The 20,147-nt window shown below is 56.2% G+C and overlaps 1 protein-coding gene across 1 annotated transcript; it reads left to right on the forward strand.

Moving 5' to 3' along the window:
- The first annotated feature begins 507 nt into the window (after window positions 1–507).
- Window positions 508–18,788, forward strand: KRT80 (keratin 80). The gene is made up of 9 exons (XM_064401045.1): window positions 508–1,284; window positions 4,310–4,524; window positions 10,254–10,314; window positions 11,840–11,935; window positions 14,387–14,551; window positions 14,912–15,037; window positions 16,297–16,517; window positions 16,945–17,000; window positions 17,076–18,788. The coding sequence occupies exons 1-9, from the start codon at window positions 964–966 to the stop codon at window positions 17,243–17,245; spliced, it is 1,431 nt and encodes a 476-aa protein (XP_064257115.1). The 5' UTR covers window positions 508–963; the 3' UTR covers window positions 17,246–18,788.
- The last annotated feature ends 1,359 nt before the right edge of the window (window positions 18,789–20,147 follow it).

Below are 20,147 nucleotides of genomic sequence, written 5' to 3' on the forward strand. Positions count from 1 at the left end.
TGGACTTGGGCACCTGAGATCCACCTCGGGTCCAGAGGTTTTGAGGGTTTCTGGTGCTGCCAGAGCAGGTGAATGAATAACCTCAGCACACCTGGACCCCACTCCCACGGGTCTCAAAACCAGGCCTATCCTCCCTAAACCAGACCTATCTTCCTTAAAGCCAGACCTACCATTTCTAAAACCAGACTTATCCTCCCTGAACCCAGACCTATTATCCATAAACTACACCTAACATCCCTAAAACCAGACCTATTATCCATTAACTAGACCTAACATCCTTAAAACCAGACCCATCCTCTCTAAAACACCCAAGCACCAGACCCTTGCATGCTGTGCCCATGTGGAGCAGGAGCAGCTCCAGCCACACCAAGCCAGGGATGCATTTCCCAACTCCTTCTGTAGCCAGTTCAGACTCTTTATGGTTTTAAACCCTCCTCTATTAAAAAAAAAAAAAAGTCAAAAAAAAAAAAAATCACTGTTGCTTCCTGAAAATTTGGGCTGGAAAGCAGCCAGGGGCTGATGCCGGCTCCGTGTGCCAAGTCCCTGTGCAGAGCTGTGCCTGGAGCAGTCCTTCCCAAGACTAGCACCTCCAATTCCTTTCCTCACCTTTTAAGGATGAGGGAGGCAGCTGCTGGGGGCTGGAATTACCTGGGAGGGTTTGTTTTTGCTGCAAGGGCCTGAGTCCTCCTCACACAAACAAGCTCCTGAAGAAAGGAGGGAACAGACAGAGGAGGGAAGAAGAAGAGAAAAAAAAAAATAGAGAAAAAAAAAAGCCAACAGGTTGATCTGGATTTCCATCAAGGGTTCCACCCTCCTCCGTTTAATGAACATCGCAGAACAGGTGCTTGGAATTCATTACCAGCCCACAAGCCCAGCAGACGGGAACCGCGCCGGCCCAGCCGCGCTGCTCCTCTCGGAGGCAGCAGCCCCTCAGCCTTCCCGCCCCCGGGGCCCAGCCCGGCCATGACCAACCCCAGCTCTGCCTTCTCCAGCGGCTCCCTGTGCTCCGGGGAGGCGTCGGCGGCGATGAGCCGCGGCAGGGCCGCCGGGAGCCCGTCCCCGGAGCGCCGCAGCCCCGACGGGGGGGCCAGCGACGGCCGCGGCTCGGTGGCCAGCGACGGCTGCGGCTCCCTGCGCTGCTCGCCCTGGCCGCCGTTCGCCCTGGAGGGGAGGCTGCCGCCCCCCGTGCGCCTGGACATCGACACCGAGTTCCAGGCCGTGCGGCAGCAGGAGAAGGAGGACATCAAAGTGCTCAACAACCAGTTCGTGACCCTGATCGAGAAGGTAGGGACAGATGCTGGATGGGGTGGGGAGAGGCTCTGGGGACCTGGGGTCTGCAGCCACCCCGGCCAGGCTGGCACAGCCGGCTAATTAGTTATTAACTCAATTAGTTATTCCTTCCGAGCTCTCTGTCTGACGAGGGTTAGGGAGCATCCCTGGGGAGGCACACGGGGGGCTGTGACTGTCACTCCAGGCAGCTCCTGGGGACCCCCAGGGCATCCCCGGCAGAGTCCTGAGGGCACCGTGGGCAGGAGGCACCATGGGCAGGAGGCACCGTGGGCAGGAGGCCTTGGCTCCCTCAGTGACCAAACAGCCACAGCAGTGACACAGAGTATGGCGGCAGCTCCAATTCCGGCTGCTGAAGAGAGCTGGAAACTCATCCCTCAAAACTCATCCCTCAAAACTCATCCCCACCTCCACCTGGGCAGCGTGGGGCGCCGGGGGGACCCCCCAGCCGCTGCCGCTGAGCTTCTGAGGAGAGAGGCCAAGAAAGTGCTGCTTTCATCTCTGCGGAGCCGGGAGAAGCAGAAGTTTCTCCAAGAAAACAACTCCCAGAGCAGGCAGGTTCCTGCAGAGCCCTGCTCCGTAAACAGATGTAATCTCCGGGATTGCTTCATGCAGCTCTCCCTGCCAACCTCCAGCAGCCCGGGATTGATTCATTTCAACTCTCCGAGGACCTGAATTCACACTGGGAAGGAGAAAGCTGTGGAACATCTGCAGTGGAGCTCTTCAAGGGGGACAGTTGTGACCAGTCACACCTGGCAGTGTCAACACGGCCCAGGCCTGGCTCTCGTGGGTGGGCACAGCCTCCTCCTGTGAGCCTTTCCAAGATTGTGGCATTGGGAATTTGGAGAGCACCTGGTGTGGGAAACACCCACACAGTAGAGGCTGGATTTGCGCTGTCCAGGTGGAGAGGTTGAGGTTTGCTGGGCCCTCAGAGCAGGGACGGGAGTAAGGGAAAGAGACAAACCCCCACGTGCCTGAGCCAGGCCTGTTCCCTGACACCAGGGAGGGAAGAACTGAGAGTTCCAGATTTCCCAAAAATCCAACCCAGCGACCTCCTGATCCATGTGGATCCTGGGACAGGGACACAAACACCCCTTGGGCCCAGGTCTCCAACTGCAGCTCCTGAGCTCCTTTGAAGGCTTCAAGAGCTGCATCAAGTGGCAACTTCAGGCACCTGCCCCAGGCCCTCATCCCAGAGGAAGGGAATGACACTTCCTTGTCAAAGAGAACCTAGCTTTATAATCAGGGATTCAGCTGGTCTTGATCCCCAGCAGGTGATTCCTGGGATAATTGACTACACAGCTACAGGAGTTTGGTGGTGGAGGTTTTCCAGCTGTTACAGATCTGCTGGTATTTATTTTCCAGACAGATGTAAAAGAAGACGGGGAAAAGCCAAGGCCTCAAGCCCCTGTTTGAGGCCCTGCCTTTATCTCAAGCAGCACAGAGGGGAGGGTCTGTGAGGACCAAACTTTGGCCACTTGTCTGTTCAGGCATGAAATTCCAGGGAATGAGGCCAAATGTGGGTGATCCCTCTGCAAAGCTCCTGCTGAAAGGCTCTGCAAGGGGGGATTTCCTGAGGAGGACATTGCAGGAGTCGCAGAATCATGGAATGGTTTGGGTCAGGGAGGACCTTTAGGATCATCCAGTTCCAAGCAGATGTTGGAAGCCAAGATGCAACGAGTTGAGCACAGGGATGGTTTGCTAACAGGAACTGAGGGATAAAAGGAGCAGCTGAGGATTAGGAAGGAAGTCAGGAATTAATTAAAGGTTAAAGATTGACATGGAACAACAGCCAACACAATCCATTCTCATCCCAGGAGGGAAGGATGAGGTCTCTAAGAGTGAGACCTGGAACATCCCAACACTCCCATCCCTTCTGCTGGGAACTCCCAAGCACTGGAATGGTTCTGCTTTGCTTGGCTGCTCTCTCTGTTCAGACAAGAAGAAAGATGGTGCCACATCTGGGTCAGCAGCTGGAATTCTGCCTCTTCTGTGGACCCCAGGCCAAGGCTGGAGGTCTGATGGCTCCTGCCCCCGGTGCTCCGGGCATGGCATCGGCCCTGAGTCATCCCGGAATGCAACACGGGAAACTTGGAGGCAACTCCGGCATCTCCAGCCAAAACGTGACTGGGGCTGCTCCCAGAGGTAGCAATTAGCCAATTAATTGGAGTTGGCCAAGAGCTTTGAAGATGAGAACTGTTAAACTTGGAGTGTTACTGGTGAGATTGGGAATATTGGGAAAGAGGAGCAGGTTCCTCAAAGGCGGGCGGTGGAAGGGCAGCGTTGTCCTCTCAGAGCTAGCACAGGGAGCTCACCTGGAGTCTGTAATTACCTGGGATGTTCTCCAGAGCTTTGTCTGAGCTGCTCTGCAATAAACCTGATTCATTCCCTGAACCTCTCCATGCTCTAATCCCTTGCAATCCAGAGGGTTCTCTCTCTTTGTGCTCTCTGGGGTAGGAAATCTGCCCTTCCCTGACCCTGGACATCCCTGCGTGACCTGGGGTGGATCCACAGCCTTGGCTTCACTGTGTTGTACTCAACACCTGGATCTGGTGATGCAGGAGGTGTTTCCAGTAGCCCATTGTCACACACTAAAGGGACAGAACTGACCATTCCTATTGTCAGTGACTCCTTTATCCCGATGTCACTGTGTTTAGCCCAATGTGAACATGTTTATTTTGATGTCACTACATTTATTCCAATGTCACTGTCTTTATTTTGATGTCACTGTGTTCTATTGAGAAATTAATTAGTGGGTAATGCGTAAAACCCCTGCCAGTCCCCTAAAAGAGGGAGGTGTCCCTGCCCATGCCAAGGGATGGACCTGGGTGATCTTTAAGGTCTCTTCCAACCCAAAGCATTCCATGATTCCATAACCCTCCATCCACAGGCCTAATTTTGAAGGAATTTCTAATTTTTCCCTGGAAATCTGCTGGTTCTGAAGGTCTCAAACATCTCCTGCCCTGCCATGCTCTGATTGTGGCCCTCAGTGTCACTGACGCCTCTGAAACCTCTCCCCTAGGTCCAGAGCTTGGAGCAGCAGAACAAGATCCTGACAACCAGGTGGAACTTCCTGAAGGACCAGGACAATTCCCACTCTGACTCGGACATCAAGGCCATCTATGAGCAGTACGTGAGCAAAATGAACCAGGAGATGAAGGCGCTCAACTACGAGCAGGAGAACCTGGAGTCGGAGCTGGCGAAGGTCCTGAGCACCATGGACGCCTTCCGGAGCAAGTAGGTGTCCCTGTCCATGTCTGTCCATACCCTGGGGATTCAGCTGGGGCACAGGGGTGGGATTGATTTAACTCAGCCAGCCTGAGATGCCCAGGAAAATATTCCTAATTTGGTGTGCACAAAGTATGGATTTGGGAGTTTAGGATCACAACGTCCTCCTGGTTAATGAGAGGTGAAAGGGAAGCTGGAGCAATGAAATTCCAATGAGAGCAGGGCTGAGAGGAGCTTCTTGGCATTGCTGGAGTGACAGCCATGAAAGCAGGGAATGTTTGTTCTCCACAAAATTAGCACAAGCCAGAACTTTGTCCCCAAAGTGATTTCTGGACCAGGCTGCCCAGTACAAAAAACAACGCTCCTGGCTACATGTTGGGAATTTGGGGGTGTTCTGGGCAGGGCCAGGAGTTGGATTTGATGATCCCTGTGGGTGTCTTCCAACTCAGGATATTCCTCATCACACAATGGGTTAGGAGGGACCTTTAGAATCACCCAGTGCCACCCTTGCCGTGGGCAGGGACACCTTCCACTCAAAGCCCTGTCCAACCTTGGACACTTCCAGGGATCCAGGGGCAGCCACAGGGAAATCCACTCCAGAGCCTCTCCACCCTCACAGGGAGGAATTCCTTCCCAATATCCCACCTATCCCTGCCCTCTGTCAGTAGGGAGGCATTTTCCCCCTGTCCTCTGCCTCCATCCCTTATCCCAAGTTCCTCTCCAGCTCCCCTGGTGTCCCTTGATACATTGGAAGGGGATCTAAGTTCTTCCTGGAGCTTTTTCCTCTCCAGGCTCACACACACCCATCCCACCCCTGCCATGGCAGGGACACCTCCCACTGTCCCATCTGCTCCAAGCCCCATCCAGCCAGGCCTGGGACACTTCCAGGGATGGGGCAGCCACAGGGAAATCCTTTCCAGGCCCTCCCCACCCTCCCAGGGACGAATTCCTTCGTAAAGAAGGAATATTCTATTCCATGACCATGGGATCTCTTCCTTTCCTATTTCACCCGAAGCATTTCTGCCAAACTCTGCTTTGACCAAAAGGTCAGAATTGTGCCCCAAATGATCCTGACCGAGAATAGGGAGGCAGCCAAAGGTCGGGGAGGTGCAGCTGCCTCTTATCTCTGGGGAGCTCCTCTTATCTCTGGAGAGCTCCGAGATGTGCAGATAAGAGAGAGCAGCTGGGCCATGCCCGGTCACAGGGGAGCAGACAATGCCTCCCTCATTATGGGGCTCATTTGCATCCCACAGGAGAATCCCAAATGAGCTCCTTTCCCTCCCACTGACACTCAGCATCTTCCTGGAGCTCTGGAGGCTCCCGTGGGGATTTGGGCTGTGCAGAGACTGTCCAGCCCAAAGTGGTGCCAAGGGACTCGGGGGAGCAGAAATCCCTGCTGGGATCCAAACCCACTCCTGGGGTGAGGCACAAACCATCCGTGCCCTCTCCAGGGAGTTCAGTCCAAGGATTCTCCAGCTCCTTAAGCTCTGCTCGAGGTGGCTGCAAATTAGGGAAGGGCTGACAGCTCCTTCTAACGGAGACCCAGCAGTGAAATGCCTTAATCAACTCAGAGCAGGTCAGAATCACAGAATCACTCAGCTTGGAAAAGCCCTTGGAGATCATCAGGTCTATCCATCAACCCCCTACCACTGTGGTCACTACTGACCCCAAGTCCCCAGGTGTCACATCCACACAGTTTTGGACACTCCCAGGGGTGGGGACTCCCTGGGCAGCCTGTGCCGGGGCTGGACAACCCTTTCCATGGAAATTTTTCCAAATATCCAACTTAAACCTCCTCCGATGGAACTTTTCCCTTGTTCCCTGGGAGTGGATCCTGAATCCCACCTGGCTGCCCCCTCCTCTCCAGGAGTTGCGCAGAGCCAAGGTCCCACCTGAGCCTCTTCTCCAGGCTGAGCCCCCCCAAGTCCCTCAGGAGCTCTCCAGACCCTTCCCTGGTGCTCCAGCCCTTCCCCAGCTCCATTCCCACCTCTGGACTTGCTCCAGCCCCTCGGGGTGTTTCTTGTGAGGTACCCAAAGCCCAGGATTCCAGGGGCCTCAGCAGTGTCAGGGACAGGGAATGTTGTGAGGAATTTGATAGGAATAAGGACCAGGAGTTTGATTCTTCACCTTACACTGAAATCGTCCTCCCAGAGTCCTTCAAATGACACCCAGGTGCCTAAAAAAGTCCTAAATTCCTCATGGGAGGTGCCTGCCTGCTGTTTATTTGGATAATGCAAAGGTCAGGAGCTGCCATCCCTGCAGGGAGCACCTGGCCCTCCCTGCACTCCCCTGAGGAAGCAGAATCCCAGACTGGTTTGGGTGGGAAGGGACCCTGGCATGGACATGGACATGTTCCACTCTCCCAGGGTGTCCCCAGCCCTTGGACACGTCAGGGATGGGGCAGCCACAGTCTGTGCTCAGATCTGCACTCAGGAATGGCTGCAGGAATTCCCAGCTCCTGACACTGCAGGGCTTTCCAGCCTGATTTCTTAGGGATGAAGGTGCTGCCCAAGGGTTCTCCCCATTGTGACTTGTGCTTTTTCCAGTGACTTAGACAATGGGATAGGACACAATTGGGATGCTTCATCCCTCAAACTGATTCACAGGGACAGAATTCCCAGGCCCCATCCAGCTCTGGCCCAGCCCAGGGGCATTTCTGGAGCAAATCTCCAGGCAAACCAGGCAAATCCAGGAGGTTTCTTTTCCCCAGGGAATTCTGGGGGAGGAAAAACAAAGAACCAGTTGGATTTCCCACTGGAGTGATGCCCTCAGGCAGGCTGTGGCATTCTGGACGGAACATGCCATGGGCATGGGAACACCCCAAGTCCTCCAGGATGGGAAATGTGCCTGGGGGAGTCCCCCCATAAGGCCCTGGATTCATCCTGAGTCAGGGACTGCTTCCCAAACCCACCTGGATGGGACTCACTGGGACACTCCCACCTTCTCCTCAAAGGATTTTGCCATGGAGCAGCAATTCCAAAGGGATGGATGGATGGATGGATGGATGGATGGATGGATGGATGGATGGATGGATGGATGGATGGGTGGATGATGGATGGATGGGTGGGTGGAGGGATGGATGGATGATGATGGATGGATGGAGAAAGGATGGATGGATGATGGATGGATGGATAGATAGATGGATGGATGGATGGAGAGGGGACAGGCACATCCAGAAGGGAACACAGGTACATGCAGGAGGGAGCTAAGCCTGCCTGAGAGCTGGTTCCCTGGATTTTGCTCCATGGAAGGAGCCTGGGGCGAGCAGACGCCGTCTCAAGTGTGCTAAGTGCAGGAAGGGCTGGATTTGCCCTTCTGCAGTGCCCCGGGATTATCTCCCAGGAGATAAACGCTGGGATGTGCCTGTGGAATGCTCCAGCCCCAGCCCGGGGTGAGTCACAGTCCTGGGAGCGTGGCAGGAGCGCGTTGGGCCAGCTGGGCCAGCTCTGCTCTGCCTGGAGCACAGCTCTGCCAGAGCCCGGCTGTGGGACAGACTGGGGCACACTGGGGCACTCTGGGACAGACTGGGACAGACTGGGGCACACTGGGATGCACTGGGACAGACTGAGGCACACTGGGACAGTCTGGGACACACTGGGACAGACTGGGACACACTGGGACAGACTGGGATACACTGGGACAGACTGGGGCACACTGGGATGCACTGGGACAGACTGAGGCACACTGGGATGCACTGGGACAGACTGGGATGCACTGGGACAGACTAGGCCACACTGGGATACATTGGAACAGACTGGGATGCACTGGGACACACTGGGGCACACTGGGCCTGGGCTGGGTGTGAGGAGGAGGAGGAGGAGGAGGAAGGGGGGCTGCAGACAGGCACTGAGCTTGGCCCAGCCCAGCGGGGCTGACAGCATTCCAGCCAGGCTGACATTCCAGGTGAGGAGCACAGACCAGACAGGTGAATCCCATCAGCCCCTGCTGCCCGGCCTCGGAAAAGCAGGGAAGGAGAGGGCGAGTTCAGCACCGAGGGGGACTCAGGAGGAACCCCAGGAGTACCCCAGGACTGTCACACACCCCTGCCCTCGTGGTCCCCTCGGTGAGGGACCAGGGAGCTGCTTTGGATAATCCCAGCTCAGCTCCTGAGCACAGCTTCCCCCCTTTCCCAACATCTGCCCCCCTTCCCCAGGCACAGCTCCCCATTTCCACACTTTGTACATGGCAGGGAAGGCTCCCAAAAACCTTCTGGGCTCCTGAGAACCTTCTGATGCACCAGACCCCAAACAGCAGCACACGGCTGCATTGCTGAGCTCCCGTCCTCAGTCTGTTGGGAGATCCCACTTTACCTCGTTCCCACAGGTCTCAGCTTCCCTTAGGTCCATTTGGTGACCAAGCAGCACTGAAAGTCTGAGTTTACAGCCTGGAAATGGGGGCATTTTGGGACCCCTTCCATCAAGAAAGACCCTGAGGGACTGGAGCGTGTCCAGAGCTGGGGAAGGGTCTGGAGAACTCCTGAGGGACCTGGGGGGCTCAGCCTGGAGAGAAGGAGGCTCAGGGGGGACCCTGTGGCTCTGCACAACTCCCTGACAGGAGGGGGCTGCCAGGGGGTTGGGCTCTGCTCCAGGGAACAACAGGACAAGGGAAATGGTCTCAGGCTGTGCCAGGGGAGGTTTAGCTGAATATTGGGAAAAGTTCCTCACTGGAAGGGTGTCCAGGCTCTGGCACAGCTGCTCAGGGCAGGGCTGGAGCCACCGAAGCCGTGTGGCTGTGGCACTTGGGGACATGGTCACGGGTGGCCCTGGCAGTGCTGGGGGAGCAGTTGGATTCGATGCTCTCCAAGGGCTTTTCCAGCCTTAATGATTCCCTGATTGCATGGAATGTCATATGCCCCTTAGGCTAAGAGGAGCCTGAGGGATCAGGGGAGCCAGGAGCTCGCTGAGAGCTCAGCCTGCTCTGATCCACACTCCCAGTGCTCCCACACGTGTCCAGCTGCTGGGGGAGACACCGACCCCATCCCATCGCTCTGCTCTGACCAAGCACTGCTGGCCCCAAAATGGACCCTGTGGCTTTCCAGGGATCACTACACCCCTGTCCCAGCAGCCAGCAAGGGTTGGAGCATTCCCCAATTCCTGCTCATATCCATGCCCCTGGACTGAGGCTTTGCTCCCTGGCCCTGCCCTGTCCCACCTGGATTTAAACACCTGCGGGGCTCGTTCTTCACAGGGACACTCAGGACTCCACCCCAGCCTGGTTTGGTTTCCTTCCACTCCATGGACAGTTTTCTTTGAATTCCTTTGCCTGTGTGCCTTCGCAAATCACCTGGGCTGAGTTATGACACCAGCCCAGAATTCTCAGAATTGCCACAAGCCAAAGTTTTCTCACTTGGGAAGACTCCGACCCTGGAAGTGAAACTCTGAGGAAATGTGAGCAGAACAGAAAAGGTTTGGGGTGAAATTGAGGAGTTTGGGCAGAGCCCAATCCCCACCCCCATCCACTGCTCCTTTGTGAAGAACCTGAGGCTGCCCAGCCCCCAGATGAAATCCCAATTAAAGCTCCCTCCTCTCTGCTCTGGGATTCTTCATCCCCAAAGTGCTCCTGGTGTTCCAGGGCAGCTGGAATGTGGCAGCTTCTTCTCACTCCTGCCCATGATGCCTCAAGGAGGGGGGACAAGCAGGAAAAGCAGAAAGTTGGGATACTTTGGGGGTCTCAACAAGACAACTCTGAGTGTCCCTGAGTTTCCCTGTGGCTGATCCCATGCTTTGGGTGCTCTGCAGGTACGAGGATGAAATCCGCCTCTGCAGCGGGATGGAATTCACCTTCATGGAGCTCAAAAAGGTCAGCAGGAGGGGAAGGGGAACTTTCCCACTGGATGGGCTCTACCCAGGCCTGCACAGGCAGGGAAGGGCCTGGGGGTGATCCAGGCTCAGCTGGTTTGGGATAACAAGGTCTGGAGGAGGACAGGGAGGGGATGAGTTCCAATTCCACAGGAGGGTGAGTCTGGAGTGGCTCCTGAAAATCCCCTGGCAGCACCGGGGGATCAGAGCATCCCCATCCCTGCACCCTGGGATTTCCTGATCAGACTGTCCCTGTCCCTGTATCCTGGGATGTCCTGCTCAGACCATCCCCATCCCTGCATCCTGGGATTTCCTGATCAGACTGTCCCTGTATCCTGGGATTTCCTGCTCAGAGCATCCCCATCCCTGCACTCTGGGATTTCCTGCTCAGAGCATCCCCATCCCTGCACCCTGGGATTTCCTGCTCAGAGCATCCCCATCCCTGCACCCTGGGATTTCCTGCTCAGACCATCCCCATCCCTGCACTCTGGAATTTCCTGCTCAGAGCATCCCCATCCCTGCATCCTGGGATGTCCTGCTCAGAGCATCCCCATCCCTGCACCCTGGGATTTCCTGCTCAGACCATCCCCATCCCTGCATCCTGGGATTTCCTGCTCAGACTGTCCCTGTCCCTGCACCCTGGGATTTCCTGCTCAGACTGTCCCTGTCCCTGCATCCTGGGATTTCCTGCTCAGACTGTCCCTGTCCCTGCATCCTGGGATTTCCTGCTCAGACTGTCCCTGTCCCTGCACCCTGGGATTTCCTGCTCAGACTGTCCCCATCCCTGCATCCTGGGATTCCCTGGCCTGAGGGGTCCAAACCCTTCCCCAGCTGCCTCCTCCTCCCTGCGTTGCCTCCGGGTGCCATTAGGCTTGGGAAGGGCTGGAATTGATAAAGGATTTCCTTTGTTCCCTGCGGAGGGGCCACGCCCTGGGCAAACCTGGGCAAAGCTCCCACTCCAGCAGGAGCCAGTGGGAATCAGCTGGAGTTGGGATTTTATATCAAAACCCCCAATTTGGGGGCAGGATAAGGGTGTTGGAGAGAGGGAATATTCCCCACAAATATCCATCCTGGCTAATTCCATGGTTTTTTCCCTGGCACACTTCCCAGGAAGGGCATTCCCAGACACTTCCATGGATGGCTCCTGAGTTTTCAATAAGTGAAGCTTTTTGTGGGGAACAAAAGTTGGGAGGGGATGGCCCAGCCCTGCCTGGCCCAGCGGATCCTTCCACCACCAGGTCCCACAAAACAAAGGGAAAAGGTTCCCAAAGGAGCCCCCCCAGCTGGAGAGCAGCTCCAAACATCCCTGTAAATAAACCTGGGAATGGGTTGGGTGGGAAGGAGCTCATCCCATGGGCAGAGACTCCTTCTCCTTCCCTGTCCAGGGTGCTCCAAGCCCTGTCCAACATGTCCTGGAGCACTGCCAGGGACAGAGCTAGCAGGGCACTCCCTGGGGATGGGGAGCAGTGGGAGTGACTGGCTGTAAATCCAGGTATGGACTGATGGATCCCTCTCCATCCATGCAGGATTTGGACGTGAGCACCTTGCACCGCACGGAGCTGGAGGTGAAGCTCAAAGGGCTCCAGGAGCTGCTGGAGCTGAAGAAAACCATCTATGAGCAGGTGGGAACACACCTGGAGAGGGCTGGGACGCTGTGGGAAACGTGGCATTTTGGGGATTTTTTGGATTTCCACCCACGTGGGAGCTTGGCCAGGGTGTCACAGCCATTCCAGTGCTCAGGCAGGACCTGAGGAGTTGATCCCTCCCCTAAAAACAACATTGGGATGGGGCCAGAACATTCCTTCTGCCCCAGAGCCTCAGTGGGGGGCTTGGGGTCCCCCAGAACAGCTTAGAATTTCAATCTCATCCCAAACTGGCTGCTGGGGCTCAACTCCTGCCTCCAGGGATGGGGTTTGCCCAAGACCTCGGCCCATGTGAGCCAAATGTTCAGACTCCAGGAAGAACCCAAAATCCAGGACACCTGGAGGGTCTGGGTGCTCTGAAACACAGTCCAGCCTCCTCCTTTGCCAGGAAAACGAGGGGTCCCCAGCAGGAATGACTGCAGCCAGGGGGAAGGGCCTCCATCAGAACACTGACTCAGGCCTGGAAAATGTCACCCAGCAGGATCAGCAGTGTGGGAACTCTCAGGATTTATCTAAATTCCAGCAATCCAAACAATTACAATGCCTGGTGGAGGAATATGAACATTCCATGTGGGAAACTGAGGCAGGGAGAGGCTGGAGCTGCCTCCCAGTACAACTGCCCGGGGAGCCTGATTGGCTCTGAAATGAGATTATTCCTCATGCAGGGCAATTTTAGCCCAGTTTTTATGGAAATCAGGCCCTGCTCCAGGGTCTCCACCTGATTTCCCATGGGTTCCACAAAAAGCTGTAGTTTTTAACCCCCAATTAATGTAAAAATCTCATCCCCAACCTCTCCTGTCTCACCTTCTCTGTGGATTCGATGACATCAGGTACAGGCACATTCTCAAGGGGAGGGAAAATGAAGTAAACTTTGCTTGTTGGGATGGATCAGGAGAAAATAATTTATTAATTCTCATTAATAAATGACTAGTTTGTTATTCACTAAGTGATTCAATATTCCAGATAAACACAAATTTTCTCACCTGCTCCAAGATTAACAAAGAAACTCACAGATTAAACAGCAGTGGGATAAAATCTCCCAATAATCCTGCTTTTTGGGATATGTCTGTGTTATCCCTCAGGTACAGAGCCCTTTGTGAGCCCAGCCAGGGAAGGGAAGGGATCAAGGAATACAATTCCTGCTCCAAAGGGACCTCAGCACAAAGGGAAGAACAAAGGAAGGGGAGGAGGAGAAGGAATTCCTGGTGCAAAGCAGGAGCTGTGCCTGAGATAAGGGAGCAGCAGCTCTGGAGCAAACTGGATCCAAACCTGGATCCAGGGGCCCTTCCAGGCTCAGGGAGGGGAATTTGCAGCTTGATTTATCCAGAGCAGATATCCTGGTGGTGCTCCCGGGGTGCTCCTGCCTCCCTCCACGCTGACATTCCCAGGACAGAGGAGTGGAGCAGCTCTCAGCCTGGATGTGTACAGGGCAGGCTCCTGGTTCCCTGAGGAGCCTAAATCAGGCTCTGGCATCACAAAGAGCAGCCCCAGCCTCGCTGGATCCCACAGCAGAGCTTGGGAAGGGCATTTTCCAGCCTCCCCAGGCTGTGGAGCGATCCACACTGCCTTTGTTTTCCCAAAACTCTCCCATTCAGCATGGATACCAGTGGATATTGGTCCATGAGCATCAGCTCCAGCTCTGCTCCTGGGAAATGACTGACTGGACGTGCCAGGGGAGGTTTAGGTTGGATTTTAGGGAAAATTCCTCCCTGGAAAGGGTTGTCCAGCCCTGGCATAGCTGCCCAGGGCAGGGGTGAAGTGCCCATCCCTGGAAGTGCCCAAGGAATGTGTGGATGTGGCACTGGGGGACACAGTCAGGGGTGGCCATGGCAGTGCTGAGGAACAGTTGCAGTCTGGTGATCCTACAGGTCTTTTCCAGCCTTAAGGATGCCAGGATTCTCCCTGCTCCTGGACTAGTCCAAAAGCACTGTTTTGTCAGATTTTATGAGTTTGTATCCAAAGATCCCAAACCCCAACTTAACCTAAGTCTGGATTTTATGGAGCAAATAATACCACATCCCCAACTCTAGTGAGTGAAAACTTGGGAATTGTCCCCCTCTCCACATGGAAGCTGTTCTGCCAAGCACAGCCCACCTGGAGCTCTCTCTGACTACTGGAGAGTAGTGAGAATCTTGGATATGACCAGAATCTTGGAATGGGAATCTTGGATATGACCAGATGCTGGGAAGAAGTTCTTCCCTGTGAGGGTGGAGAGGCCCTGGAATGGATTTCCCAGGAAAGCTGTGGCTGCTCCATCCCTGGCAGTGTCCTAGGCCAGGCTGGACAGGGCTTGAAGCAGCCTGGGACATTGGAGGTGTCCCTGCCATGGCAGGGGTGGGATGGGATGAGCCTTGAGGTTCCTTCCCACCCAAATCATTCCATGAATATTCAGCTCCGTGTTCTCTTCCCTGTTGTCCCCTGGCTCTGCAGGAACTGGAGGAGCTGCTGACAGAAATCAAGGACATTTCTGTGGTGCTGGGAATCGACAGCTGCTCCCGGCCGGACCTGGGCAGGATCGTGGAGGACGTCAGGGCCCAGTACGAGGCTCTGGCCCTGCGGAGCTGGGAAGAGGCCGAGGCCCTCACCCGCAGGAAGGTACCAGATCCCTGCTCCGTGCTGGGAGAGGCAGGGGAGGGACAGGAGGGATTGGCCTGGAAACAGCTGGATCAGCAGGGATGGGAGGGATGGGCTGGGAATGGAGGGAGGGACAAGGCACTATCCGTGATCAGCTCCAGACAGTAAATCCAGAGTTTTGTTACTCTGGGCTTTCCCCACTGGAGGAACCCAGGACATCTCCCAGTGGAGATGGAAATGTCCTTCCAGCTCTCCAAAGGGCAGGAATGTGACTGATCCAGGGAGCCAGGTGAGCCTGGCACAGCCACAGCCAGAGAGGACAGGAACGAGCCCCACGTCCTTCCCCAGGTGATGCCAGGGCACCCCTCCCTCTCTCCACAGCTCACCGACAGCAACTCCCAGCCCGGCTCCTTCGGGGGGCACCTCCTCGACAGCCGGCGGGAAATCGCGGATCTGAACATCCGCATCCAGAAACTGCGGTCCTGCATCGTGTCCCAGAAGAGCCAGGTGTGTCCTGGGTGGGATAACGGGACAGGTGTGTGCTGGGATAACAGGACAGGAGTGTGCTGGGTGGGATAATGGGACAGGTGTGTGCTGGGATAACAGGACAGGTGTGTGCTGGGATAATGGGACAGGAGTGTGCTGGGATAAGGGGACAGGAGTGTCCAGGTGGGATAACAGGACAGGTGTGTGCTGGGTGGGATAACAGGACAAGTGTGTGCTGGGATAACGGGACAGGGCTGTGCTGGGATAACAGGACAGGTGTGTGCTGGGATAACAGGACAGGTGTGTGCTGGGATAATGGGACAGGAGTGTGCTGGGATAAGGGGACAGGAGTGTCCAGGTGGGATAACAGGACAGGTGTGTGCTGGGTGGGATAACAGGACAGGTGTGTGCTGGGATAACGGGACAGGGCTGTGCTGGGATAACAGGACAGGTGTGTGCTGGGATAACAGGACAAGTGTGTGCTGGGATAATGGGACAGGTGTGTGCTGGGATAACGGGACAGGTGTGTGCTGGGATAACGGGACAGGTGTGTGCTGGGTGGGATAACAGGACAGGTGTGTCCTGGGTGGGATAATGAGACAGGAGTGTGCTGGGATAACGGGACAGGTGTGTGCTGGGTGGGATAATGGGACAGGAGTGTGCTGGGATAATGGGACAGGTGTGTGCTGGGATAACAGGACAGGAGTGTGCTGGGATAACAGGACAGGTGTGTGCTGGGATAACGGGACAGGTGTGTGCTGGGATAACGGGACAGGTGTGTCCCAGGTGGGATAACAGGACAGGAGTGTGCTGGGATAACAGGACAGGTGTGTCCCAGGTGGGATAACAGGACAGGAGTGTGCTGGGATAATGGAACAGGTGTGTGCTGGGATAACAGGACAGGAGTGTGCTGGGATAACGGGACAGGTGTGTCCCAGGTGGGATAATGGGACAGGGCTGTGCTGGGATAACGGGACAGGTGTGTCCCAGGTGGGATAATGGGACAGGGCTGTGCTGGGTGGGATAATGGGACAGGGCTGTGCTGGGATAACGGGACAGGGCTGTGCTGGGATAACGGGACAGGTGTGTCCTGGGTGGGATAATGGGACAAGTGTGTCTTGGGTGGGATAATAGGACAGGGCTGTGCTGGAGTGGAATAATGGGACAGGTATATCCTGGGGAAAACAAGCACACAGGTGTATGCTGGGGTGGGTTAACAAACAGGACAGGTGTGGAATTCCCTCTCCCAAGCCCCCTGAGCTCCCTTTCCCATGCTTCAGTGCCTGTACCTGGAGGAGCACATCCGTGAGGCTGGTGAGCAGGGGGAGGGGACCCTCAGGGACGCCAAGGCCAAGGTGGCCGGGCTGGAGGAGGCGCTGCAGCGCAGCCGGGAGCACATGGCTCACCTGGTCCGGGAGTACCAGGAGCTCATGAACATCAAACTGGCCCTGGACGTGGAGATCCTCACCTACAGGAAGCTCGTGGAAGGGGAGGAGAACAGGTGAGCCAGGATTCCTCTGCCTCAGGTGGGGAAGGGATGCAGCAGGACACCTGGGGGAATGGAGACATCATGGAATCATGGAATGCTTTGGAACCCAGTCCCACCCCCTGCCATGGATAGGGACACTTTCCATGGGCAGGGACTCCTCCCAAAGCCCAGCTTGCCCAAATCCCAAGTTCTGAGTCAGGTACTGAAGGTTTGGTCAAAGAAGGAGCAAATCCTGGTGGTTCCCAGCAGTTCAATCCCATTTCTTGCTCCCAAGTCTTCCTCAGACTCCCCAGGCTCAGGTTCCAGACCTTCTCCAGGTGCTGTTGAAACCCATCCTGGTCCTACCACTATCCCAACTCCCCCAGACCAACTCCCAGCCCTTCCCACCCCTCTGGGAGAGCTCAAGCCGTGTCCTCACGCTGTGTCCTTCCCTTCCCAGCATGGAGCAGCCCATTCCCACCGTCATCAGCGCTGTCCACTCCCGGCCCAAGCCTCGTAAGTGCTTTGATCCCTGTGATCCGGGGAGTGGGGGAATGGATGGAAGGGTTTTAACCTTCCCCCCTCTGCCAGTTTCTGCCAGCACCCTGCGGAACTCACGGCTCTTTGCCCGGGGCTCGGGGGACACGGAGCCCAGCGGAGGTGGCCCCGGGAGCCCGGGGAGAGCCCAGGACCTGCCCGGGACCCCAGGCACCGGGACCCGGCCCAAGTTCAGCCCCGGGGCCCTCGGGGAGTGTTCCTAGGAGAACGGGATGAGCATGGATCCAAAGCACCTGGGAAGCTCTTCCTCCTGAACTCCAGCCCATCCAGGGGATGAAGGATGAGGGTCCTGTCCCGGCTGTCCCTTGGCTTTCCACCATCCCAGTTCACAGCTCCATTCCCAGCTGCAGCAGGAACCACCCCAGGACTTTAGGGACTCCCCCATCCCTCTCTCCTTCCTCTCTACGGCTCCCTTCCCAGGGATTTGCAGTCACCCCTTGGAATGTGCCCAGCAGAGGGAAATGTCCCTACCCCAGTTTTAGCAGCTGCCATCGGTCCCTTTACTGGTGTTGCCAAACCCTCTCCCTGCTCTGAGGGTGGTCCCTGACAGGGCTTTCAAGGAAAGCACCATCCAAATTCCACACTGGGGCAGAGGGAGGAAAACAACCCCAGGGATGGATTTGTCACCTTGATTGACAGATCTGGTGACACCCTGGGGCACCCTTGGCCACCTCAGGGCATTTTCCTGCCTTCAGGGGGCCCCTCATTCCTTCACCAAAGCTAAAATGCCTCAAAACTCTTGGTTTCCATAATCCCTCCCTCTCTCCAGGCCCCACAGAGCAGTTCCAGCTCCTAAAGTCGGGGTATTGGTTCCTATTTAACTGCACTGGGAACAGCCTGGTTGGGGTTGGGAGGGAGCTCAAAGCTCATCCCAATCCCACCCCTGCCATGGGCAGGGACACCTCCCACTGTCCCAGGTTCTCCAAGCTCCATTCAGCCTGGCCCTGGGCACTTCCAGGGGTCCAGGGGCAGCCACAGCTGCTCTGGGAAATCCATTCCAGGGCCTCACTCCCCTCATAGGGAAGAATTTCCTTCCTGAAACTGAATCCAAATCTTGCCTCTTTCAGCCTAAAGCTGGAAAATTCCCTTGCCTTTGTATTTATTGACCTCAGCTTGTACCTGACCTGGCTGCCCCCACTGCCAATCCCAATCCCGATGCCCCAGAGCTCCCAGAGCCAGCCCTGGAAGTGCCAGGTGGCCACAGGTGGGGGATGCTGTGGCCTCTTCCCAACCTCACCCAGAATCCTGCAGTATTTTCCTTCCTGGCCCCAGCCACTGCCACTCAGCCCCCCCAAATTCCCAGATTCTGGGTCCCCATTCCCACATTCCCATAGGATAGGAAGCACAGCTCTGGCTCGCGGGGTTTGGCTGTTACAATAAAGTTCTGTCACTCAGAATCCATCCTGTCCGTGGTTTTCTCTCAGCTTCCCAGCACAGCAGGAGCAGCAGCTCCTTCCCAGCAGGACTCACCTGGGGACTCTGGCTGGGTGCTGGCAGCCAGGTGAGGCTGGAATCGCTTCCCAGGGATTGGCCTGGCACATCCCCGGGAGGAGGGGTGAATCCTTAAAACCAAAAATCACCAAGAATCTCTAACTATCAAAGTTAGAAAATGGGAAATCATGGTTCAAGGGCACGGGCCAGAGGGGCAGACACGGGGTGGGATCCAAGGCCTTGGGGACCAAGTTTGGGAGTGAGGGGAACACACTCAGCACTGCTCAGCTTCCCCTTCCCAAAATCCTCCTGCCCCTCTCCAAAGGGGAGTTCCTGCACACCTGAGCACCCATTTCCCTGCAGCCCCTCATTCCAGAGGTGTTCTTTTAGTGCTCCTTTATCCCCACAGGGACTTCCCTGGGAGATCCAAACCAGGGTTCCCTGGGGTGCTGGAGGACCCAAATCTGGGAGCAGCTTTGCTGTTTGCTGCTCACCTGAGAGACACTCTGCCCTTCCAGGGTCAGCTTCCCCTTCCCAAACTCCTCCTGCCCCTCTCCAAAGGGGAATTCCTGCACACCTGGGCCAGGTCCATCCTGGGCACCCACATTTTCCTGCAGCCCTTCGTTCCAGAGGTGCCCTTTTGGATCACAGATGCTCCCTGTTCCTCTGGGGGACTTTCCTGTGAGATCCAAAGCAGCCCAGGTCCCCAAAGGTGACGGAGGACCCAAATTTGGGAGCAGCTCTCCAGGTCCAGGGCAGGGGATGGGAGGCAGAGGATGGGAAGGACATTCCAGACCAGAGGAAAGAGTTACAGCCAGTTTCCCAGCCTGGCAGGATGGGGAAGGGGGGGCTCTGAGCAGTTTGCAGTCGCTCCCAGTTGGGCAGGGGTAGTGCAGGGCTGCCTCTGGAGCCAGGAACCTGTGGAGCCCTTGGAAAAAGCTCTTGGAAAAAGCCCTTGGGAAAAGCCTTTGGAAAAGGCCCTTCCCAGCCCGAGGAACAAAGCAGGGTCTGTGCTCAGGGCAGCCCCATTCCCAGGAGCAGGAACAGGGCTGGTGTTGCCCAGGATGAGGCTGGAATGGGAGCCTGGGACACCCCAGCTGGGGGAACTCAGGGAGGGCTGGGGCTCAGCTGAGGCTCTCCCACTGCTTTTCCTCCCTGACCTTGGATTTTGGGGATTTTTTGCTGTTTCTGAGCCTTCACCACCCATGGGATTGGGAGAGATCCCTGAGGCTGCAGCAGGGGATTAAAGGGTTGGTTTGAGATTTGGGATTTTGGCTGCATTCCTGGACTCACATCCCTGTTCTGGGACAGTCCCAACCCAGCACTCCCCTGTGCCGCTGCTCCCAGCCTCAGTTCCTGAGAGCACCAGGGAATGGCTCCATCCAGCAGAATTCCTGCCCTCCATGAAGGAAGCTGGGCTCTGCCTGGGATGATCCATGGCTTTGGGAGGCCAATTCTGCCCCCTCCACCCCCCCTCCCTCACTGGGACCCAGCCTCTTCCTCAGGGCAAATTCCCGTGGCTGTTCTCATCCCAGAGTCACAGCCAGCCGCAATTCCAGCTGTAAATTCCCCAGGGAATTGCTGCAGGTTCCAGGCAGCACCATCAGCTCAGGACCCCCCAAAGAATCCCTATCCCAGCCCTTCAAAAAAGGTCTTGGCTGCACCTCCCATGTG

Source organism: Passer domesticus, chromosome 31 (genome assembly GCF_036417665.1).
Source record: "Passer domesticus isolate bPasDom1 chromosome 31, bPasDom1.hap1, whole genome shotgun sequence".
Lineage (NCBI taxonomy): Eukaryota > Metazoa > Chordata > Aves > Passeriformes > Passeridae > Passer > Passer domesticus.